General features: G+C 41.8%; 1 protein-coding gene across 1 annotated transcript in view; it reads left to right on the forward strand.

The window, feature by feature from the left end:
• LOC106961085 (glutamate receptor ionotropic, NMDA 2B) overlaps positions 1 to 25,997 on the forward strand; it is a gene marked incomplete at its 3' end in the record, with an annotated part of 161,806 nt that overhangs the window by 48,499 nt on the left and 87,310 nt on the right. Inside the window, exon 4 of the mRNA XM_015054597.1 lies at positions 5,799 to 6,431. Within this exon, the coding sequence (XP_014910083.1) occupies positions 5,799 to 6,431 (633 nt within the window). The remainder of the gene's footprint in view (positions 1 to 5,798; positions 6,432 to 25,997) is intronic.

The raw sequence follows: 25,997 nt of genomic DNA on the forward strand, positions 1-25,997 counted from the left end.
GGTGCCCGCGGGCACCGTGTTGGTGAGCCCTGATCTATAGTTTATCTTAAGGTACTATAGATCAAGAACCTCAAGATCTATTTGCTCTTTCAGAAATTTTGACATGGTAAATGTGAGTTAAACTAAATTCTTCTTACTTGCAGAAGTAAGAGAACAATCGGCTGAAAGTAGGTCTTAGAGAAATAACGGTTAAAAAATAATGACAAAATAGGGAACTGGAGGGCCGGAAGCCTATATCTCGCCTTGGGCTCCAATATGACTGAATCTGCCTCTGGCCTCCACAGTAGCCGCAGTGAGAGGTACTCACTGTTCTGTTTTACATCAATTCACAGTGCTTTCAAAACTCTCCCTTCATAATGAATGAACTGCTTTTTTTTTACATCGTTTCTCATTTCAGATTAGTTTTCGACTAAACTCTGTTTTGACTTGTCCTGAAAAGCTTTTTTTTTGTTTTTTGCGGTTACTGATGGCATCGATCTCTTGGCAGGAATGCTCCCTTTTGTTCCCAACATGTTTGTGTAAAATGGTGTGAAATTGTTGTCTTGCATTAACCTTTCCTAACAGTGGTGTTAGTTTAACAAAAGGATTTATTATCGAAAAGGTTTCTTTTTGTTGGATATCACTGACTCTACATCGAATCCTCTGTATCTAGATCCCAATGGGACATACTGACTTGGGAAATTTAGAAAATACATTAGTGTTTTAAGTAGGACTAGCCCCAGTTAGATGGTCTGCCTCTAACTACTCTTGTACTCTTCTTCCCCTCATATAAATAGGACACACATACGTTCTGAAAGCTGATGGGATGAAATCAGCTCATTTGGGTTATTTTGCTAAGCCCTTCTCGGGTCAAACATGGACCAATCTAACCCATTTCTACAGCTGCTTTAATGTTGCAGGATAAATAACCAAGGACGTCACACCCAGGGGCAAATTACAGTAGCCAATTAACCAAACTTTCATGTTTTGGTACTGTGGGAGACACCCACAATGCAAACACCACACAGGAACCACGAGATTTAAACTTACTTGCTGCGAGGCAGCAATTCAGACTCGATATAAAACTCTGCACAAAATATTGCTTGAAAAAACTGACTTGATGACATGCTCTTTGGTATAAGTGTGAATAATTAACAAAGCTTGTACTAACTACTTAGCAGATTAAAGGCTAATGGGCTAATGTTATTTTAAGTGAACCAAAGTCGTTCTCAAGACTGAAGTAAAGTCATTAGCACAACTCGCTGACATAAACATTGTTATACAGCATTTCACCATCTTACCTCCTTTTATTCCTTCATGTGGAAGAGAAGTCTGATTAGGTCATATCAGGTAGCAAACTCATGTAAACGTTTTAACTAAAAAAACTATTAAATGTAAAATAACCACTGTGAAATGACTTAATTTAGGTTATGAATGGAGACAGTGGTGTTTTAAACACTGAAATCCTTAATTTTAAGAAATGTTATAAATCCATATATGTAACAAAGGGGTCTGAGTTTTCTGTTTTTTCTCTCTTTCTGCAGGTGTAGAATCAGACTTCTAGGATATCACCTTGTATTTCCTTCATTCTGTTGTCTCCTTTATTTTTTTTACTTTTTTGCCCCACCTCTTACCCTTTCTTCTGTCTTTGTGTCCTTTGCATTAGGAATAAACCCAAAGCAATTTGTGTTTATGTACATACGTCAGGTTGTGCATCGTAGAGAAAGCCATGATGCTCCACCTGTGAAAGTAAATCTGCTGGGTTTCTCCTCAGCACTCAAACAGTTTTGAGTACCAAAATGCTCAATGGGACATTTTGACATAAATGCTTTGCCTTTCTAGTGGTCAGATTGAATATTGAACAAAAAAGTCACATTTTCATTGTCACAAAATTTCTCCAGAGTATTTTGTTCTGAAACTAAAAGCAATTCCCTATGAGTAAATTATCATAAAAGCTATTTATAATTTTTAATTACATCTGGACTTTTGCACTGGCTGATTATGCATGATCATCAAAAATGGTTAACTACATATTTATGTAGTTAAAAACATAACCCAAAAGGACTATTTGGCTGATTTTGAAAAAATAACAACAACAACAAAAAAAAAAACTACCCATAATCAACTAAATGATTGTTTTAAGTAAGCAAAAACTGTGATGCAAACTAGATTAAAAAAAGACAGGATAATATTTGGGCTGTGTTTGCATTATCATTGTAAAGTCCTGAAACTGGAATTTCCCCCAACATTAAATGAAAATGTTTTTTTATTTTTTTTTTTACGAGCCAATAGAAAAATCACCATCAAGTTATTGGAGCACTTACCTCCTTAGCTGTATGGTTCAAAATGGCAGACTGTGGAGCATGATAATCCTTCCATATATTTATTTTTACGTAATGTTTGGTTAAAACTTCTCAACTTCTCTCCCAGCAGTATAAACCCAGAATTTCTGTTCAAAATAATGTGTGCAATATTTATCCTTGTTGCACCAATGTTATCGATTTAAGTTGTTTTCTTCTTTTAAGGCAGAAAATGTCGCTTAAGCCCGGGTACCTGCACGGTCTTAAGTCAGTAGAAACTGCAGCACACATTTGTGTAACTGATATGGCTGCTATGTTCCCTGTGTGGGTAATGGGGCAAATGGTCGGTTCCCTGGTGGGAAAATGGGGTCATTTAGTGTCATAACATCAACTGTGCAATGTACAGGTGAATACATGCCCTTTGTGTTCCTTCATGACACATTCTTCCAGTCACTGTGGGGCCTTTTTAATGGCTGCATCTCTCTGAATGATCATTGAATTTATACAGTGTGTCAGCTAATATAATCTGTAAGGGGGTGGCAAGTTTGTGTCGAGTGCCAGGAAGTGTGTGTGTGTTTGTGTGTGTGTGTGTGTGTGTGTATGGCTGCCGGGTGCTGAGTACTTGTGTCACAGGCAGCGAAAGGCAGAACAAGATGGTAATTTTGCTGTTAGAGGATGCATGAAAAGCAGCATTTCTGTGTCTGTTTATTTGTAAAACTCTGTCCAAAATCTTTGTGTGTGTGCGGCGGGAACTTTGGTTTAAGTACATCCACTTCAGCGATGCACAGCAGAGTGAGTGCACTCTAGACTGTATTGCCGCATTTACGTGATCAGTGCTTATTACAAAACGCCGGTGCATGCTGCTGGGTATGTGTATATCTCGGTGTCCATCAACCATGTCTGTATATGTAGGCCTATTTTAATTGTTGCTATGGAAACAGAGTGCTGCCAGTGAAGTCCAGATTCAAAGAGGCCAAATCTTCCTCTCTCTGTCTCACTCTGTAACTCTCCTTGCTGTCTTTCTCGTTCCCTCCATCCTTCTCGTTGAGTTTCTCTTCCCTTTTCTCTCCCGTCCTCCAGTCGGCACTGCCTCTCTCTTGTTGCCTTCCTCTCCCCAGTACCCACTTCATGTCCTTGTGCCTCCTATTATCTCTCCCTCCTTCTTCCCCTCCCACCTCTCCACCCTTCCTGCGGAGTGGTGTGCAATTGAATATTAACACAGGGACCTGTAATTAGAGCTGACGAATCTCCAGCAATTAGTTTTCCCCTAAGAAGTTGTTCTGTCATCTCCACATGCATCCCTTTATCCCTCCCTCAATCTTCTTCTTGCTTTTTCCTCCCTCTTTGTCATTCCCCGTCTCATCAGCTGTCAGCTTCACACGGTGGATATTGTCTGAGTGTTTTTGTTTGCCATTGTAACTTCCATCTGCCTCGTTAGCTGCATTCATTTGCGAGTTGGACCCACGATGTACGAGCGGCTACATCCACATCTTCCCTGGTATCATCTGCCCACGAAAGTGAGGCAAACATCTATTCCACCTACACCCACTCTGACTATAAGTGAATAAACTCAGGGGGACAAATGCCCTCCCACTCAGTCACATGTAAACATACAGTAACAAACAGAAGAGAGCTTCTACTTCATGTGCAGCTTTTTGTCTCTTTTTCCTGCCAATATTTCCGATCTTTCCGCACAACCGTTTTCCCAGCAGCACTTTCCAGCTCATTTAGGAAGATAGCAAGGTATCCCTTACCTGGAAGTATATAAAGTGCCTCCAGTTTCTTCTTGGTTTGCCCCTGGGTCTCTTTCCAGTGACATGCCTTGCAAATCTCCCATAGGTTCTTGGAGGTATCCAGATCGGATGGTAGAATCACCTCCAGTGGACCTTTTGACGTGGCAGAGCAGTGACTCTAATTAGTTTTTCATGGATGAGGGAGATCTGAGACCTCCTTCCCCACAAACAAAGATGCTTGTATCCAGCTTGTCATTCTTCCAATCACATCTCATGAGAATGGGTGGGAGTTTGAAGATGGACAGAAAAGTAAAAAAGCTTTTCTTTTTAGTTTTATTCTTTCCTTACCATGACAAACCAGAGCTGGAATGGTATTATTGCCCAACAACTCTGCAGTCTCTGTCCATTGGCCGATCTATCCTACCATTACTCATGAAGAAGAGTGATGGTAGGATAGACCATCAAGAGTGACAATTACCCTCAAGCTTGTAGGACCAGGCAACTTTTTTCCAGATCAAACCCTTGTTTGTCGGATACAGAGGCTCTACTTCTGCTTCTTGTCCCTTCACGCTCGTTTGGGAACCATTTCAGTTCTTGACATAGATTATGACTTGAAGATGTCAACAGGAAGTCATCATCATCTAACACCTGGCGGTTACCAAACCAGACATTTCTTCTCCACAGCTATGCTGAGATGCTGGCCTTGAACAACACAAATTGGAATCACTGCACTGAGAACAAGCTTGAATATTGATTGGGAATGTCAACAGAGCTCTTTCTCTGGCTACACAAGGACTGCATAGCTCCCACATGCACTCCTGACACCTTGTGGTCCAGAACTCCCTCAAAATGACCATGACTGACTCAGTGACTCCACAGCAAGAAAGATCACAGTGTTTCTCTTGAATCTGAAGTTTCGGTACCATTTTCCGTCTTGCTCTGCCCACTGTTTATCGTCTCGCCAGGCCCTCCCACCCATCTGCATTCCCATTATTAAGAAACTCTATAAATAAGCACAGAAAAAGAGGGAGTCAGTCAGTGAGAGCAAGGTACGGTCAAGTAGAACGAATGGAGTGTAAGGATGAAGGGAGGGGTGGACAGTAGAAGAGTGTTAAACTAGGCCAACAGGGGCTGACGGAGGAAGAGGGCGGGTTTCATTTCAAAGCCTTGTGAATTGTCCAGAGCGCCTCTACCGTCAATCACTTAATTAGTTTCAGCATCAGTCGGTTTGTCTGTGTCTCGGGTTGGCGCGTCACTCATCTTGCCCCAGACAGTTTGTCAGGCAGCCTGAGTCGGCGTTTAGTCGTCTTTCCCTCCATCTGTCCTTTCTGTCATTTCGTTTACTTGCTTCATTTTTTCTCCCTACATCCCTTCTCTCTCTTGCTTTCTCCTTTCCTTGAGCCCCTCTGTTCTCCCATCCAATCAAGAAACCAGTGTCTCATCTGTAACTTGTACTGTAACTTTTGTTCTCCAGATTCTGCATACATTATTGATTCATATTTCACATTGTTTCCTGTATTGCCGCTTTAATTTTTAAGTGTCAAGCATGACTTCTTCCATGTACAAAGCTGCTTTAGAACAAGGGTATCCCTTCCCCCCCCGCCCCCCCGTCACTCCAACTCTCCAAATCTTTGAGCATATAGATATGATCTGAAACATATGATGGATGTAGCATTTGAGCTTTTTGTGGTACTCAATTGATTTACGACTGTATGCTAACTTCTGATTCCTTCTCTTCACCACCTTCCTCTCTTCCTCACTCCCTACTCATTTCCTGTCTTTCCAGGTATTTCTCTCCCGCTCCTACATTATGCCTGTTCGTGGACGCTGCAGCTCCTCCCTGCCTCACCAACATGCTGGGGCTCATTTCTCCCCCCGAATGGTTGCTCAGGTGCAACACGGGGCTCGGACCCTTCATCCACCTCCATCGGTTCACCGCACCACAGGCTCGTCTTTATGCCTGCCTCTCCTTTTTCTGCTGCTCTGTCTTCTCCACCTACCCCCAGCCTGTCACTCAAGGAGAGAAAAGGGCGGCGGAGGAGGCGGTGGCGGCCATTACATGCCCATCCCGCAGCCCCCTCCGCACCACATGGCCCTGCCTAACATCCTGCGGGGCCTGAGCATCGCTGTTGTGCTGGTGGGCAACTCCAGCGAGGTGGCATTGGCAGGGGCCAGAGAGAAGGAGGACTTTCTCCACATGGCTCCGAACGTGGAGGTGCTGACCATGAATGAAACGGACCCCAAAAGCATTATAAAGAGCATCTGCGACCTGATGACGGAGCACTGGCTGCAGGGTGTCGTGTTTGGGGACGACACAGATCAGGAAGCCATCGCTCAGATCCTGGACTTCATTTCAGCCCAAACCCACATTCCCATCCTCGGAGTACGTGGAGGCTCCTCGATGATCATGGCTGCCAAGGTAGGACTCAAGAAAAATCGCAGAAAACCAAAAGCTTCTAGAATTTGCAGAAACTTTTTAAGGAATGATGGGCAGGCAGTTTGTACATTAGAAACTAAAGAACTGTAAACTTCTCCAATGATTCTGTCCCGCTTTTATGCAAAAATGTCCTACAGATTTCACTTTTTACAGACTGCTGTTATTCCAGCATAACCTTAATAGATTTGATTACCTCACCAACCTCTGCATCTGTAGTTGTGAAAGTGCAATTTAAGCACATTTACCACTGGTACATTGGTATGAATTATTTTCTAAGATAAATACACATGTTTTACTGTGATTAAATGTATACCATTGAACCAAAACGGATAACTAATGGCTACATATATTGATGAATTCGCCTCTCAAGCTCAGAGTTGGAGTGTTCATCAGATTACTTCTGTTTTTGCTTTTTCATGAAACAAATGCAAATTTAACGGGCGTGCGGTCTACACTTTCTTTGCTGTTTGGGTGTTTATTTTTTGGACTCATGGAGTAATTTTGGTAGGTCAGCCACTTCTAGGAAGATTCTCTATTGTTTCATCATGATAACGGCTCCCACTGTGGTTTGCTGCAATCCCAAAGCCTCAGAAAATTATAGACTTGCGAATGACTGTGTTTGTCATCTTTTAGCCTGCTTTGTGCTTTCCGACAGGTTCTATTTAAGTGATCCGTTACCTCTACGTGTCTCACAGTAATCAATCCCAAGTGTGGCTTGTAAAATTGCACTTCTCCCCCACCCCCAAAAAAAATCTGGTCAATCACAAAATATTTTAAAGGAAGAGTTGTGCGTTTTTTTCTCAAGAAATAAAATCGTCTGATGTTAAAATTTCATTAAACATTTACGTAAATGCAAATACTTTTCCTGTGGTGGTAACTAATTTTGCTCTCATAATTAATTTTTCCTCAATCTTCATTTTAATGCGCTCTACCATCTTTAACCTCAGCATGCCTCTTTTGCACTATTGTGACTTCATGACCGCATCCTACAAACAGAAAAACGCCTCAATTCATGCTCTCACTTGGTGTGAAAGTGAACCGCGCTGGTTCGTATTATCTCCATGTGCATAAAGACAGACAGGCGGGCTTAGCTGGGGGCCCTGACTTGAAAGACAAACTGCCAACAGAGCTGATGCCAGCGACAGGATCAGCTGGAGATTGCACCAGGACAGAGCGCTAGATCTCTGCCTATTTACTAGGCCTTGCCTAATGGGATAAAGCAATCTGCTGCTGCTTTATCTGTGGCCCATTGAGATCTGGATTCGAGCAAAATCGGCTCATTCGCTTTGTGCCGTCTTGTCACCGAACTGAAAAATGACCAGTTAAGAAAACAAAATCTCTATCCATCCATGTGGAGAAAGTGAAACCTCACGCACCCATCGGAGTTTCCTCAGCTGCTGACAACATGTCTGCTTTTCTGATGTACTTCACTGTTATATTCACTTTAATGAGGGAGCTCAAGGCACTTCCGAACTGAACTTGCTTCGGTCGTGCTGTTTATGTTGGGGAAAGTGAGACACATTTTCAAGTGGCAGTGTGAAGCCCACACTCGAGTACGCGTACGACAGTTCCATGTTTGTCCTGCCACACGGCCACTCCGGCTCATCTGTCCTATCGTTGTCTCCGTTGTCATCTCTGCATTTGTCTGGTGACCCTCTGGTGTCAACAGGTTGTTGTAGCTGCAGAGACGTGAGCTGGAGTGACATGGCAAGACCAGCAGCCACCACTGAAGCTCTACTCTCTGTTGCTTCTCATTACTGCTGGAAGGGAAGATATGGCAGGGAACCGTCAGCTTCCATTTAAACATGCACTCCCTCATACCCGGGGACTGCTGTGCGGCACCCACATGTGGCAGGACGATTCCTGGTAGATGATATACAAATTAAGCTCAGAGTTGTTTATACCCCAACAGTAAATACAAATATTTCTACATTTAGCTTTATTTGATGGATGATACAGAGATGGATGGATGTGCTTTACTTGTGTGGTTCATTTACTGCTAAATTGGAGATTTGTTAATTTTTAATCCCTAATCCCAAACTCAAGAATCAATATGGCTGCCACACTATTTAAACAGAGTCCTGGCCGCCTTGATAAACTCTTTATTAATGCTTTTGGCCAATTGTATCTTCTTAAATCTTTCACATACTATTCAGCGACACCTCTGAAAGTGAACAATTACTTTAGCGTTTATCAGCTTGTATTTGCTAACAGTTATTAGCTTGTCACAGATTGCAGCGATTAGCGTATCCCAATGGTTTTCTGTTAGCTGTAAATCACAGTTTAGTATTTCTGTTGACCATTTATCTAATAATTGGTAGATACTAACATTTCTGATGAGTACCTCAATCTTGGTCTTCCTGTCGACTGCCTATTAAATGAAAGGTTTGACGTTGTTACACGGAAGAGGAGAATAAAAGAGCACCTGGGAAGTGAAGAGAGTCACAGACCTCTGCGCAGGCTTGTATGTGTGTGCAAGGACGACATTCCCTATTAAGCACATGTACTGTACGTGCAACAGGAAAGAGCAGTATTTCATGGCAAAGGTTTAAATGGATTTCCCAGACCACGAGGCAGAGTTTGCCTCCCCTGAGAGCTTTCTCCTGGCTGCGCTGGGGCCCTGGAGAGCGAGGACGGGGGTTGCGCTCGGGCTCTGTCTCCAAACGGATTTGTGTCTGCCTAATGGACTGAGACAATGGAGTGGCAAAAATACGATAGAGAAGGATCAGAGAGAAGGAGGGAGGAGGGGGAAGGGGAAGCGAGACGTGGGAAAGTAGAGTAATTGAGATTGTGAGCAGAGAGAATGAGATTGGGTGGAAGAAATTGTGCTTTTAAAGAGAAGCAGCTGGGAGAGGAGAGGTAGGACTTGGGTGAAGAGGGTTTGGCTTGATCAAAGTGTGCTTGTGAAGGCGCTCGAGAGGTGATCGACAAACTCAGACTGGGAGGCAAAAGAGGAGAGAGCAAAAAGGAAAAACTTCCCCAAGAGACTCTGCTTTCCTGCCACTTCAAGAAATTGAATTTTATTATTTAGTCTCACTAAACTCTTAGTACAGAATCTTTCTCATAATTTTTCTGGTCTCTCAAAGCAGTAATGTCTTTCTGACACTCCACGCTACTTGTTGTGGTTTTTGTTTACTTAAAGCCTCCTACAGCCAGGGGCGGACTGGCCATCGGGAGCACTGGGACGTTTCCCGCTGGCCTGGCCGCTGGCCTGGACTGCTCAGGATCACCGAAGGCCAGGACCAAAGATTTGGTTCAGGTCCCACTAAATAAAAAACAATTCAGTACTTGATTGTCTAAAACTCCCACAAACTGCAATTAAGATGGGGAAAAGAGACGCATCCCCTTCGTCTTCTGAGGCTGCCTGTTACAGTAGTGCAGGCACACACCAGGCTCCATCCAGGTGTTATATTAAGAAGCTCAGGTTATTTGCACTCCCTTTTGCAGGAAAACATAGTGCTCAAAGCTCCCACATATTAATGAGAAAACAGAAATATGTCTGATGAAGCAACTTTTGAAAATATGCATAAATAATAGGGTTCTTGTTTGATGTTAAACATTTCCATTTGTTTCAATGTAAAAGTTCACTGCTAGTGTAGAAAGACAGCTGTTTGTCCCAAACCTGCATTAATTCACTGGAATGGTTTCAAATTCCCAGCCTGCATTATTGTACTATTCCGCTCCTGCCTACAGCTTCTTATCAGAGACAAAATGGTTGACATCCTGAATGTCACTGGCTAGAGAAAGGAAAAAAGTTTCCATTGTGCCGAATCAATCATGTCACAAAGGGTCTTTCGCCCCACGGACTGCAGCTGTCTACGATCATATGCTATGCTAAGTTTGGGCAGGTTTCCGCTACAGGAACCAGAACCACATCAGACAAAACAGGTGGAACCAAGAAAGGATGGATTCTGAACCAAACATGGAGCTTCATGATAGAAGTAGGCTAAACAATTCCCACTAACTAAATATCCCCAGCACTTTGTTTCAGTCGTCTCCTCCTCTGTTAACGTTAGCTTACGCAGCAGGAGTTTTACGTTTTTACTTGCAAACAAAACGTTAAGACACTGAGCTTTACTGTAGCGACGAGGCTAGCTGTCCTCTGGATGTTACTGTGGGTTCCTTGGTGACCCATCGGATAAGTAGATGTGTTTCCATTGCAAATGTACCGAAACCTTTTCCAATATTCTACTAATGTCTGAAAAACACAATGTTGCTGTTGTGGTGTTAACATTAGACAAGAAAGGCATGTAAATAAGCTTGTTCACAAGATAATTCATTGAAAATCATGTCAGTGAAGGACGAACAGATAATTCAGCCACCAGCGCTCATCAGAGGAGACGTTGGAGTGACAAGTCGCTTTTACTGGGAAGCGGCTACGTATGTGGCATTTTTTTCTACTCAACTTTTGATGAATTATACGATACTGAGATACCTTTAGTGGAGCCGGCTGCATTGTCTAAGGAGCCCAGCACCTACAAATAAGCTGTATACGAATTGGCATGATGCAAAAAATGTTTCCATTGCAGTTTTGCCAAATACATACATTTTGGTATGGCTGAAAAAACACCTCATCGTACCGCAAAAACATTGTATAAAATATTTTTTTTTTCCTGAAGTTGCTGTGTTTCCAATAAGCCAATTTATTTTTATAATTCCAATTTGCACAATTTTGAGACGAATTGAAATTCAGCTAACGAGCTTTTGGAGTAAACGTGGTTGTTATGGCGACTCTTGGGAGGTTTCACCACTGACGCACGTTCTTATCACCTGTGGATAATGTGTGATTCACGCTCAATATAAAAGTAATTTCCTCGATAAGCCGTGAGTGCTGTTTGAGTTATGAGGCTGACGGATCCCTACAGTGTCTAGAGACGGCAGAAGACAGAGGGCTGCTGTTCTTTCTGCTGTCTTTTGGACACCCGAGATCAAGTAAAAAAGCAGGAAGTAAAAGACAAAATTTGAGACATTAAGCTTAAGAAAAATAATGCTTTGGCTATTTGTGTTTTCTTTTTCTGACTGAGCATCTCAAGGAAATGGACTGACAAAGGGTGCTGTTTATCTTTGGCCTTGTGCTACACACACACGCACACACACACACACACACATATGGGTGCACCCATCATGGGAGAAGGCCAAATACTGCTATTACAGTTGACAAGACAACCCCTCCTTTTTCATTACACATCCAAGGAAAAGAGGGTAACACGGAGCGACACGGCAGGCAGAAAACACAACATTTAGGTTTTTAGTGAGAGTAGCGAGAATCTGGAGGACTAATACAAGATAATTCCATAAAATCTACTCTCTGGAGCGGCCTACTGTCGGGCCACACGACGCGTCACGTTGAATTATGATCAGAAATGTACTTTTCTTGCTCTCACATGCAAACAGAGTTTCTAGGTGTTCAGGGATGAAACACAAAGCTGAGCCCACTGTTGGCGTGCCGCTGGGAGACACAGACACTCATTTAAGTCCGGTAAGATTAAACATGGCTCGCAAAGTTGAGGCATGCAACGCATCCTTCGCTCATAAGCCCCATTCCCCCCTCTGAGCCTTCCGGGATCTGTAATGAGTACAAAACTGGATATTTTAGACGGCTTCCTTCGGAGGACGGAGCGGAAGTGCAGCAGCGGCTCAGCAGTAAAAAAAAAAAAAAGTGGGACTCCAGCTGCCACGCCTATTACACGTCCACACACTGTATGCCAACGGGAAATTCTTCTGTAGCTGGTGTGAAAGAGGGGAAAAGCTCTGAAAGAGGGAGAGCTGAAAAGATGGGAGGAAGTCGAACGGGGAAGGGGGGGGGGGAACAAAGGAAGGCAAAGGGCATCGCATCTATATCAATGAATGAGATTGGTGAGGGAGGGCCGGGCGGTAAGTAAGAGGATGAGTGCAGGGCCGCATGACTGGGAGAGGAGCGAAGGAGACGGGGGGAAGACGGAGTGACACAGGGAGGGTGTTTGCAGCAGGTGTGATGCCATCTATCCATGGAAGGAAAACAGAAGCTGCCTCTTTGCTCTGGAAATCACAGCCTGAATGGAGGAGGGCTCAGGAAGAAGAGGGATGGATAGAGCACAGCTGTGCCTGCGTCTGTGAAAGACGTGGCACGATAAAGGAGGAGGAAGAGGCAAAGGGACTCCTCCGGTGGCTTAGCCAGTGACTTGCAAAAGTATTCACTTCCTCACATTTTGTCACATTACGGCCACATCTCCCAGCTGGCTTTACTGGAGTGCATAAATTATGAACTGGAAGGAAATTTATATAAGTGCCTTTACTAATAACCCTAGATCAGTAGTCTCAAACTCCACTCCTCGTTGGTTGGCGTCCTTCAACTTTAAGATGTCTCTCTACTTTAACTCACCTGGCTGCAATATAAGCTCATTAGCAGAGCTCTGTAGAGCTTCCCTGGATGTTTGTGAGGCAGTTCAGCCGTTTAATTCAAGTGTTTAGGACAGTGGACACATCTAAAGGTGGCAGGACTTTGGCCCAGTTAATCTAGTTTGGTAAAAACCAGCCCTTTGTTTCACGCCTTGCTTCGTACAGTCTGGAAAGTTGGCTGTTGAGAAACGATTCCTACCCAGAGGCCCGGGACTCTGTTGAGGTTTAAAATTTTACCCGATTGCTAAAGTTAGCCTGTGGTGTGTGTAATGCTCCAGTTCGACCCTACGAATCTTACTAGAAATTGCCTGTGCTGTAAACAATCGTTCTTAAGCGCAAAGAGAGAAGAGCAGAGCTCGATGAGGCGGCTGTTAATGTTAACTCAATATTCAGAAGTGTGACCAACATGGACCGAACGGCTGCGTTCATGTCCTCCACTGGCTTTACTAAAACTACAGACAGACTAAAACAGCACAGAAAATCAACATCATCATTCACAAATTCTTCTTCTTCTTTGGGTGAAGTTCTACTGGAGGGAATCCAAGTCAATCAGAGACTCCAATTAAAAATCCATAGACTGAAGTTCATTGATGCTTTCCATCCAGCCTGACTGCTTGAGCAATTTTTCAGAAAAGAATGTGTAAATGGGAGAAGATATATCCCAACAGAGGAGTGGTTCTATAAAGCATCGACACGGACCTGATGGACACAAAGTGCATGTCTTTTTTTGTTTTCATTCGTAAAAAAGGAGATTTCAAAAATCTCATTTTTCAGGCTTAATGGTGTCGCATCAAGCCTGAAGGTAGCATGTCTGGCTTACCTGGAGTTAGCATGTTCTCCTTGTGCATGCACGGGTTCTTTCTGGTTACTCCTCCATCAGTCCAGAAACAGGACTGTTTGGTTAATTGGTCTCTTTAGTTAGTTCAGTTTAGATATGGGTGTTGAAATCTGACATAATGTGACAGAGTTCAAGAGTATGAAAGCCTTTGTGTGGAGCCGTTGTGGTTGTCACTGCCAGTCTTTTTACGCGTCGCCCCGCTCACTGCTGCTCCACAAAGTCTGTTGGACTGCGGCAATCAGTGCCATCTAAAGCTCTGGCTAATGGTCATATTATCAAGACATGTTGAGCTATTTTTCCCCAGCTTGTCTAGAAGGTTTGGCTTTTGTAGCGGCACAAATAGCTGCAGTTGTCATTGATCACCCCAGGGCCACAGCACAATAAGTACACAGAGCTAATCCATGAGAGTCGACCGCTGCTGCAGATCTGGAGCGATAACATCCACTTGTACATAGGATTTAAATTCAAGACCGTTTGCAACTAATGAAAAGGAGGAAGGCAGCCAATTTAGACGACCTGAGAGGAACAGGGATAATGTGCAGCATTTTCACATTAAAAGCATATACAGGGCGACACACGGGGGGAAAGCAGGAAGACTGTTTTTCATGAATGCACTATTAACTTTTGCCCAACTAATTTGAGCTTTTCATCGTTTCCAGTGTGGTCATTTTCCTGCAGTTGTGCTTTTCGTCTATGAGAAGAAAGGCAGCGATTCAGTCCGAGAACAGCTGCGTCCGCACGTCTGTCCTCGTGACGTTTCTTCAGAGGAAACGGGTCCGATCATAGTGCAGAACCGGCGTTGAGGTGCGTCTGGGGGTAATTGTCGTATCCGCGCGTGTGACGTGTTTAATCACAGCTCACGGGTGAACTCAGCGAAGCAGTCACCGCCCGTACTGTTTTCATTCCCCTTTGCTCCCAGTATTTACCGCATCGTTGGAGAAAGCCGTCCCTCGATTTTATTCAACCCCCCCCAAAAAAAACAACAAAAAAGACGACTCCTGTCAACACTGCTTCCTCTTTGGAGTAAACTGCCTCAGTCCTTCTGAGGTTCAACAAAATCTCCCTGCATTTATATTGGCAATTAATGTTGTACAATAGAGCCTATTGTTGTAGTAATCGCTGAGGTCCTGTACTCTATTAATGTAATGTGCTGCTCAGCTTGGCAGCACCATGTCCTTGCTAAAACAGTCGCAATTAGGAGCATTTGTAAACGATAAGAGAATTAAAAGTGAGTGTTCCTTTGCCTCGTGCCTCTTGGTGTGCCATTTTTTTATTTTCTTGCTTCTTTTTATTTGTTCCCTTCATTCATTCTGTGCCCAGTTAAACACCCTACCTGCATCTCCTCACCCCAGATTCACAGGCGCATCTCTTTCATCATTTGAGAGAGCATTGCCGTTTTGAGTTTCGCGAGCAATGACCTGGAAATTTCTTTTGTGTGAAACTTTTGCACACATGTGGAGATTGCATCTTCTTCCTCCTTTTTATTGGGACACAGAGTGTCACCGGGGAGTACGGACCGAAACACAGGTAGGTTAAAACTTCTAAAAAAAGATCAGGTGATTCATGAAGCAAACAGAGAAGGTACCTGAGCTAAACGCACAAATATTGATCTGACAAAAAAGGTCGTTGACTGTAGACGGGTAGGGTTAACTGGCAAACTGATGAAGGGCGAACTGAAAGCGCAGGGGAACTGTCATTAGGAAACAAAACTGGAAGCAAATTTAACTGCATTCTAGGGAAAACCTGCAGGGGAAGCTTTTTCTAAAGTTGAATGAACAGCTGCAGAAAAAAACGACTTCTCATAACAAATACTCATTTACTGTGCCATCATTTATTTACAAATCATTTAAAATACAACATAGCAGTTGACTGTGAGTGTTGAACAAAAATATAAAAACCAAAGAAAAACAATAATAATAATAATAATAATAATAATAATAATAATAATAATATATATATATAAAAATCTGGTTCAATCCAATCATTGATTTAAATTTAATGACATTAACCTACTTTGATTCTAGCTGTACAAGCAAGTTTAGTTTGTTACCAGCTGATAAAGTTGTTTGTCTCAGTAGATTTCACTGAGTCACTGCAACAATCCCTCTGCCTAAGCAAGCATGTGGCGACTGTGGAAAGAAATGACTCCTTTTTAACAGGAAGACAGTTTATTGATCAAGTAAATTATAACTAAACGAATCGGATTCATCAAAAGGTGATACCTAGAGCACCGTAGCTTCACACCGTTGGGTCACATAGCAGAGACACAACAGTGCAGCAGGATTTTGAGTCAACATAGATTAAACCGAAACCCTAGAAGAAAATAATAATGTTGTCCTTTGCACAAGATATTCAGCCATAATTAAGCTGTAGTTTGATAACAGATTTATGACAAAATAGTAAAAGTCAAACAATGGTAGAAAATCTTTTCTTTTTATGGTTGTGCTGACTTTATGGTCACACCTGACCCACCAGCCATTCAGGCTCACTCGCTAAATTCCTCACATTTTGTGTCTCCTCCTGGTTCCTCATTGTCCTGGTTTAGTTCGTGTTGCGGCCCACTGTGTGTGTTCCACTATTCTACAGAGAGAGAGGCAGCGAGACGGGAAGACGTGGGGAAAAATATCGCGAGTCCTAAATTTATGTGTCCCATTTTCCAGCCCTGTTGGTCTCAATTTACCCAGGCCATTTAGCTCCCTCCATAACTTTCTCATCCACACCTCAGCCTCCCTGAGCTGCCTTCCTCTCACCTCCTCTATTTCATCTTCATGAAACAGAAGATGAAATAGAAAAGTTAGGATGTGTAGATTACACATATTCTAACAGTATAAAGCCAAAACATTTGTAGGATTTCGTCATTTTTTGAAGCGCTGTGTACAGGTCTGGTCAAAAGTTGACACGTTTATCATGAGAAGAATGTAAAGCTCTTTTTAGTGATGCATTTTATTTGATTTAAAGGTCAAAATGATGCATTCAACCTCAAACACATATTTATGTCTCCACTGATGCTTGGTTTGAGGTCTAATGCAACTTTGAAAGTCAGTTTCTGTAGTAGCCAATCAATTTCTGGCATAATTGTGACCATTGAATTGAATTTTTTTTTCTTTTTCTTTTTTTCATTGGCACTCCAGAACATTTTTATAAAGGGTGGTCAGACCAGGCTAGTAAATATGTTTTTCTTTCTTTCTTTTTTATTTTACCAGTTAACAAACTGATTCAGAATAAAATAAAGCAACTACAGGTGAGAGAACGTCCTGTATTTTCACATTCCTTTTGGGAAACCCACGTTTGTCCAGGCCAGCTAGTTGGGCGCAGCATTCTTTAAAATCCTAATTTAAACCCCCCAAGCATAGATCATTCATATTTAAGTTTGTTTACTTATTTTTCATCTTATGTTGATTTGGAAAATTCACAATAGAATCAACTTTGTGCGACCAATTCATTTAAAAAAAATATATAAATCAGAGTTATTGGTTGTATGATCACTCTATCTTAATGCCCTCAGTGAATGGATGTGTATTTCTAACATGTACTTTATTTCTTATAACAGTTATATTATTTAACTCATCAATGCAGACATAACAAGCTCATGCTGAAAAAATACTCCCAGACATATTCATAAACAGAATCTGGAGATGTGACCAATCATCTGCAGGTTTATTAAAATCCCATAGAAACATGTTGAACTGGAAGCCATTATTATCATCCACTGCATCACTTCCCAGAGGTACAAGGCATCACCCGACATGATCAGCAGGTCAAAGGTCAGCAAATCCCACTTCATCACACTGCCAGTAGTTCTTCAGTGTGATGAAGAACTACTGGCAGATGGATTGCATCAGTTTGTTGGACATATGTGCTTGATCGCTGATCAGACATCGCTTTAGTCAGACTCCACGAAGCCTGAAGACGCACGCCAGTCCGTTCCGCTGCGCCGCGACTAACAACGAGCCGCCGCAGTCGGACCTGTTCCCGTTTGAGATCAAACTAAAATCGGCTGCCCGCCCCTCCCCCCTCCCCATCCCATTAAAAGCAATTTTTAAAAACAGCGGTGGAGGAGATGGCGTCATCATTTAGGGCCTTTATCTTTACGGAGGGCAACGCCGTGTCTCGTCCCTTCCTGTTCTCCACCACTTTTCAACTAGAGAAGGCATCGGACATGAAAGAGCGGTGACTCACTCGCTCGCTCACCTGAGTCCAGGCCTGTCGAGAACTCGTGTTTCTGTCACAAAACTAAGTGCAACAAAGGAAGACTTTGAATCGCTTTTCGAGAGCTTTGGTTGTTGTTTCAGAGAAGATTTAAAAAACTTTATGAGCCTTAAAGACTCCATAATAAGTGAGAATTTGGGTAATGTAACTTTTCTGTAATATTTATGAAGTCATTTTTCACACCTGCAAAATAATATTCAGTGAATTAGAATATAATTTAAAATTTATTAGATCAAACTTGATACACTGAGTGAAACACACAGACGTCTTTCTCAAGCCTTTGTTTCTTGTCCTGTCGCTGCAGATTTGTTCACAGCGATGGACTTTATTTCCGCTCGGTTATGTGGAAATGCCAACTGGATTTTGGGTATTTTTTAGTGTAGTAACTCATAAACCTGGAAGTCCACAACTCTGTGTTGTTGCTGTAGTATCAACCACATTTTCTCTCCCTTGCTTTTACTATTTACATTGATCGTGACCTTCATATTTGCACAAAATTTTCTCCTCTGACCTCCAGCCATTTTCCTTTCCCCCCCTTTCACCTTGCACCCACCTTTACCCATAGCAACCTCATCTTTGCCCGTCTCCTCCCCGATTTAGTGCAATGGGGCTCCATATTTGCATAATCGAGTGTCGGTGCGTTTCCATATCAGATGGCAGAAGACAGACGGTAATAATTAGGACCAGTTAATTACCGAAGCTTTGTGACGCTTCACAAAGCTTCCCCTCACATCCTCCTCTTTAACCTTTACCGCCCCCTCCACCCCTCCGTTTAGTCACCACAACACGTCCCGTCTGTCCACTTTCGAACCTCTGCCGCTCTCGTTCCCGCGGACGGACATTGACGCCGCTGCTAACAGGCTGCAACAGATTCTGGCCCAGCAACACCCACTGTGTTCCTGTGAGGAAACAACCGAGCGAGCGAGATTTCACCGCGTCCTCGCTGTGGGAACGTGTGGCTCAGAGCGGCGATCAAAGGTGATGACAGAAGCATCTTAACACCCGGCGTTTTTTTGCATTTTTGATGCATTGTCTGACATCTTTCACTTTGGACACGAATCGAAAGACTTTTCTGAAAATATTCTATAGACCGACGAGGCGAAAGGGAGAATTTCATTTGTATAAGAAGAACATCATCAGCATATTGAGAAACTTTTTTTTCCAGTATAAAATAAATGGCGCCGTATTGCCTTTACCCACCCATGAAATAGAGGAAAAAACTATCGTGTTCATGAAAAGATGCAGGATGTTTTTTTTGTCCAAGTCATTTTTACTTTAGTTTTGATCATTTGCTTCGACTCTTTCGGTTTTTGTTTTGTTTCGTTTTTCTACGTAGCCCACATTGCATCATTAACAAAGATTTCCGCTTGTTACCTCTCAAACCTCTCTGCCTTCATGGTAACGTAATGGTTTCTAATTGCTGCCACTGCATTTGTTTTAACAGTGTCCATTCTCTGTCTTGACTTTCTGTGTTGTGAAACTATCTCTTAAGTCTCTCCACAAGAGAGAGAGAGAGATAGAGAGAGAAAGAGAGAGAGAGGAAAAACAGGAGATCACCCAGAAAGAGAGAGAACATATTAAAAAAAAGGGAAGGAAAAAGGACAAGTGGAGGGGCATGTAAAGAAGACAGAACGGCAGATGGAAGAAGATGAGATGTAGACGAAGGAAACCGCAAGACTGTGATGTGCTCACTTAATTATTCACCAGTGTTCAGTCAAGCTGGCCACCTCAGAGCTGCTGGCAGAGAGACTCGAAGAGGCAGCCGAAGCGCGTGAACCTGCAGGTTGCCGTAGGAGCCTGCGGGCTGAAACCATCTAAAGATGTTTGCAGGATACGTTTGTGACACGCTGAAAGTCGTCCCTATATGTCCACCTGAACCGACGAGGAGAGAATTATTCAGAGCAGCTGCAGAGACGCTCAAGTCAGCTGGGAGAGTGTAACACAACATCCCCAACCCCTGTGGTGGCAGCATCATGCTGGGAAGCTGAGGTGGTGGGGAGATGTATGGAGCTGAGCTAAGATCATTAGGGGCCCTGAAAAAAATTATTTTGACTTTTTTCTCAGAATTGAGACTTTAATCACAAAATTCTGGCTTTCTTCCTAATGATTCAGACTTTAAAGTCTGAGAAATGTTTTATTTTTTTTTTTATGTAATGATTCCGTTTTTTTCAGTGGCTCTATTCCATAAACACAATCAGATCTGCCATGTTACGGTTTAGATCAAAACGTATTAATGTCCTGCCAACGTCCAGACCTAAATCCCACTGGGTTTCTGTGGCGAAATTTGAAAATGAATGTTCAACCAGGCATTATTGTCCTTCCACTTCCCTGTTGTGATCTACTTTGTTTGGTCGTTTGGTCTACATCCTGAAATCCCGTTAAAATGCTTGGAAAGTAACAAAGTTCAAGAGATGTTAATACTTTTGCAAGGGCACTATGTCTTTTTCTTTCTCAGTCCTCATTATAATTTAAACACCTATCGGTAGGATAATATATCTTAAGTGCAAAGGCCTCAGTTTTTACTTTTTTGTGTGCATTCTAACATAAACATAATGAAGCCACAGGAGAAACGTTCCCAGAGGTTTCTATTCCTCTAGAGCCGTGCGCTTTAAAAAAGAAACAGAAAAACTCAACCTGCATTGTGAGTTTATTCCTGGTGTAATTGCAAACAAAACAGCTTTCATATTTGTTCACTTTTTTTTTTTATCAATCTTAGCACCTTGAGTTTTTAGGTTCTTAACAAAGCAAGCACTCCTTAAGGTTAAAGAAAAAAACAGAACAAAGATCTCTTTGCTCAACCCCATTCTGTCTGCTTGCATCTCTCCCGCTGTATATATGTTGTTTTATCTCAGCTGCTCTGCTCTCCTTTCTTTCTCACGTCATGCGAGTCGAGGCTTTTGTGATGAATGTAAATGCCGCCCCTCCCCTCGGTCGTTCTTCCCAAATTACAGCGAGCGCCGTCGCCTCTTAGGCCCTCGCTCCCGTCTCCGTCTGCCCCCGGTCTCTGAGGGTTGGTCGACGGGGCGGCCTGTCCGGCCTCCAGCGCCGCAGACACAGATATATGAGTCACACACGGCACAGTACTGTGAAAGGAAGAAAGCCACCTCCGGGATGTCTGGCGTTTATTCTGAGTCCAGGATGGAGACCTCAACTTAGTGGGATAAAATGTTCTCGTTAAATCAGTTTTTAAAAAACCAGAATATGAAGAAACGCTTATTTCATTCCCCACATACAAATCTCTCCCTTTCACGTGTAAAAATAACAGCATAATCACTCGTATGGCCCATTCAAGTGCCAACCCAGACATGCAGGGCACATGATGTGCTCTGCAGCAGGAAGTAAACAAGGACGCTCTCAAGATTTTGTTTCAGCTGTCTTTTTATTTATTTTTTTCTCATCATATTCTGCGCCACCGTATCCATATTTATCAGTTGTTATAAATCAATCTGACACAAGAGAGAATTGCAAAGAATGTTCTTTCACCTTGTCTGTGGCCAAATGATTTAAACTGGAAGGCAAAGTGAGCTTTGAGGCAGGAAGTCTGTGGATGTTAAAGAAACCTGAGAAAATACAAATATGACTTTGAAGACTTGGTAGTGGTGCGCTGAAGAAGAATACCACACAATTATTATGTAATAATCCCACCTCCAACAGAGTTATTGGCTTTACATGAATATGGTAACATCATTATATACACAGAATCTCTGACTAAATGTGATGCACTGTAGATTCATCCACGTTTTGGACAACATGTGTGTTTGGATAAAGGATTTAGAAAGTTTTGTTCAGGTCTCGTCTCTTTTCTGTCCTTTTATTATCACATTATTACTCATTTCATATTTTATAATATCAGCAAACGAAGGTTAAAGACAGAGAGTCTGCATAATTTAGCATTATTTATATTAATTTTTTTTTTATGTTTTATTTTTCTTGGTTTTTTGTTACTATGGGATGGAGATTGTGTGCTACATATATTTTACCTGGAGCCAGCTTTTATTAATTTTATTTAAATATTTAATGACCCTAAGCCTGAATGGTTTCTACAACCTAAAGATAAAAATAAAATCTATTTAGCTTTTTTTTTTTTTTTTATAAAAATGAAAAACACAATAATAATAATAAATATATATGTCATATGGACATATGGACATAAGCTTGACAAGTCGTTCTTTTTCACTGTGCCTAGTAAGTTTTGTGGCTCTCTGGATGAATTTTAGTTAGTGTTAGAAAGGTAAGCAAACACTTTAGCCTAACGAGTCTGTCTTAAAGACATTTTGAAAAATGTTACAAAAACAATTCGCATTTTATGGACATACACATAAAATAAATCACATAGCAGTCATATTTTGAGTATAACATGTCCAGAGGATTATTTTAGTAGCTCAAAGGAAGGATAGAAATTATAAATGACCTGAAATAGGCTCTTAATCACTTAATGATAAAATCGAATGCATTTATTATGAGTTTTACATAATTGTGGAAGTTTTCTAGCCTATTTTTTTTTTTTTGCTAATTCCCTTTTTCGTCCTTGTAATCAGAGATCATCGTCACAAACGCTGATCGTCGTTTCGGTCATATCAGTCTTGTGTCAGGCTCTTCCTGATGTTTTTTTCTCCTCTAATTTGCATCAGCAAAGTCAAACTGGCTTTACAGACGTTTATTGGCGGGAGGCGGTGGTGGGGCGGCTTTTCACACAATGCAACAGGCTAATAAACAGAACTCTGTGTACCAGGACATCATCTGCGCCCGTGCAACCCTGCGCCTGCCTTATTAACCGACATCAATAAGCGTTACGTTTGGGTTTGTGGCATTTTTGGGTCACAGCTCACACCGTCGCAGCAGTTTTTTTATTTTCTTCCCCCCCTACCTGTACCGCTCTTTGATTTATGGTTATTTTGGTAGACAGGCGTGGATATGGAGCATGAAGCCAGTGCTGTGTTATTACCTTGTTTGCCACTAGAAGCAATTGACTGCTGAAGGGAAGCGGGCGTCATGCTATACTGTATTCTGTGCTTTTATATCGGTAAGTGAACCATGTGACATGCAGCAGCTTCCAAAAACCCACAGCTAAATTTGGATCCTTTTGGCACCTGACCCCCATGTGATGACAAAGCAGCACTACTTTAAAGACCTGAAATGAGATGCTGAGTTTATATTATGTGTGGCACCAAGCTGTAATGGAGATATCTAGAATGGTTAGTATGATGCACGGGGGGAAAAAGAAAAAAAAAAAAGTTCAAAATAAAGTCCACCGGTGGATTTTGACGAGAACGAATCTCTCGCTCCTCTTCAGCTGAAAGGGGCGTAAATCCACATTTCCGTGTGCACCCGAAGGTCTCGGCGAGGAGCGCGGAAAGATTTCATCCCCGTTTTATGAAAGCACTTTGTATAAAAGCCATTATCAAGATGACGTGTGACCACGTTGTGAAATATGTTTTTCAGCACGCGGAGCAGAACAGCACCCATAAAGCCACTGGCTCTTACGTAACCGAGGGAAGTGATCGCTCCTATAGGATAAGTCAGCAGTAAATCTTTGACATTGTTTTCAGGAATTATGCATGCAGAGCCAAATATGATCCTTCTCTGTGGGAATAGCATAAATATTGGATAAATATGTCAGTGTTATTTATGAATAGAGGGAGGGGTAGACGTATGAGTCTGTTGGAGCTTTTTTGACTGTAAAACCAGCATACATTTCCTCATAAGTACTCACTGTGAAATTTTTGTGACTTTCCTTTCGGTCTCATCTGAACACCTCTGTACGGCTCGTGGCAAACGCCAACTGTGTTTAGGAGTGTCAGAGCGACATTAAAGCTTTTGCAAGGCACTGTTTTACACTCATTAATCTCAACACTTTGTAGATTGCCATTGTTTTAATTGTTTGGCTCTGCAGCGATGGACAGAAACGGAAAAGCGTCAGAGGTGGCCTGTGTTTCCAACCCTCATCAAAATGAGTTTTCATTGTCAAAATGCTCTTGGCTGCTCCCCATCTTGCTGCCTGCTGCATCGTATGTGCTTCCATAAGCAGTGCTGCTGACATAAGCGGTTTTGCTGACGCTGGATGTAGTTACTATGTGAAATATGCGTTTCAGATACAGATATACACACAGAGGAACAAGCATGTTGCGCTATATGCCAGAACTGCAGCGTTTTCTTCACATTGCATTTTGTGCATTACGTGGATTTCACAGAAATGACAAAATGACTCCGAGCCGCAGATGCACAGAGAGTTCACATTGACATGAATATTTTACCTTTTTTGGAAAATAGCGAAGAAGTGAGCTTGTGGAGATTTTAAGCCTGTTTGAACAATAAAGCATGTTTGTGACAGCTGCAGGTCAGCCATCTGTGAGAAACTTAGCATATTGTCCCTACATAAAAAAGACAAAAAAAACGTCCTGCTTATTTTTAGAAAGTCTGCAGTTAACTTTCTGTGTTAATCCATTGCGAAGAACCTTTAAAAATAATTTGTTTTTCCCGTGCAAACATAACGTTCGATTTGGTCGTATTTCCCAAATGGATCCTCTTTGTTTTACAATGCAAAGTTAGATCCCCGAGTCCATTAATCAATATCAGAACCGTAATAAAGATTTATTTGTATTTTTTTTGGATAAATGAAATGCAGTCTTAGAAAACACTTGCTGCCCTCGAGGTGTTTTGTGACACTTCATAAAATCATAAAACAGTTTTTTTGTCAGAGAATAATACAAAAATCTGATTTCAGACAATGATTTTCACGTAAGGAAAACAAAATCAACCTGACCGTATGTGAAAAAGTTTCTAAACCTAATAATTAGCTGAGCCATTGTTGGTGTTGCTGTGATGCAACGAGTGAAGAAAGATTTCTTCATTCCAGACTTACTTTTGAATGAAGTCACATTGGAGAGCTTTTGAGCATTTGGTTCATGCCACAATGTCTTTATCCGATTTAAGTCAAGGCATTAAGTAGGCCACTTCAAAAAACTGATTTTTTTTTTAGAATCATTACCCAAGCACACTTGTACCTAAAGTCATGAACCTATTGCCAGACTCTTTCCTTCAAGGTTTTCTGGCAAAGAGCAGAATGTATCGTTCTATATGTCACAAATTATCGAGGTTCCCAAACCTGTTTTTCTGAGTTACTGTGTTGGTTTTACACCAGATGTAGCAGGACTCACAGCTTCCATAAACTTCTGCTTTTCACTTTCCCATAAAGCCTTGAGGATCATCCAGATGCTTTTGGCAAACATGAGACAAATCGACAATGGTTTTGCTACTCAAAGATGAGCAATAACAGTAGAAAAAGAATAGAGACTGTACAATATTCCACATAAATACAATACAGTGACGAGAAAAGTACGTACAGATTCTACAAAAGATACATGAATGAGTTAAAGATTGAGCAAACAATAATCAAGTGTGTGTGTAGCTATTGAAATTTATCTCCACAATCCAAATGAGTGTGGTTAACTACAGTCAATTCATGATTTAGCAACAATGCTGATTACTTTTCCACATAGGATCTATAAGGAGCAGATTTTTTTTGTAGAAATCAGTATATCAATTAGACAAGTTAATTTTTTTCTATCATTATTGTTGAAAATGCATCACTTCTTTATGTGATCTGTATTTCCTCCTCTCAGAATAACCCCAGAGGTTGAGCATGCTCCACTTCCAGGACTGGTATCAGCATCATAATCTTTAATATCACACAAGTGATTAGATTAAGTCCAGTGCAGATGAGCCTATAGCCCGTTAAGTCCTCACTCAGCTGAAGTAGATTTTCACGTATAATTCAGGATGTAGCGTCTGAGCCCTCAACCACTTTTGCTTTTTTTTTTCACCATTGGCTTGGAGGATGCGCGATTAAATGTAAATGTAATAGCAGAGCAAGATTTACAGGGCAGGGCATTCATTTTGGAATACTCTAATAAATGACTGTAACCCTCGACATGTTTCATTTTCTGTGCTATTATTATAAAAGCACTTTCCAAGGTTGTTGTTTTTTTCTTTTTTTGGAGAATTTCATTTAGGAATGAATATCCTTTAAACATTTGTTTGTTTGAACTCTTTTGGCCACAAGGACCCTACCCCCCCCCCCCCCCCCCCCCCCGCAAAAAAAAAAAAAAAAAAAACAAAAACAC

Source organism: Poecilia latipinna, unplaced genomic scaffold, assembly GCF_001443285.1.
Source record: "Poecilia latipinna isolate Pla-1442-1.1 unplaced genomic scaffold, P_latipinna-1.0 Scaffold1263, whole genome shotgun sequence".
Taxonomy (NCBI): Eukaryota; Metazoa; Chordata; class Actinopteri; order Cyprinodontiformes; family Poeciliidae; genus Poecilia; species Poecilia latipinna.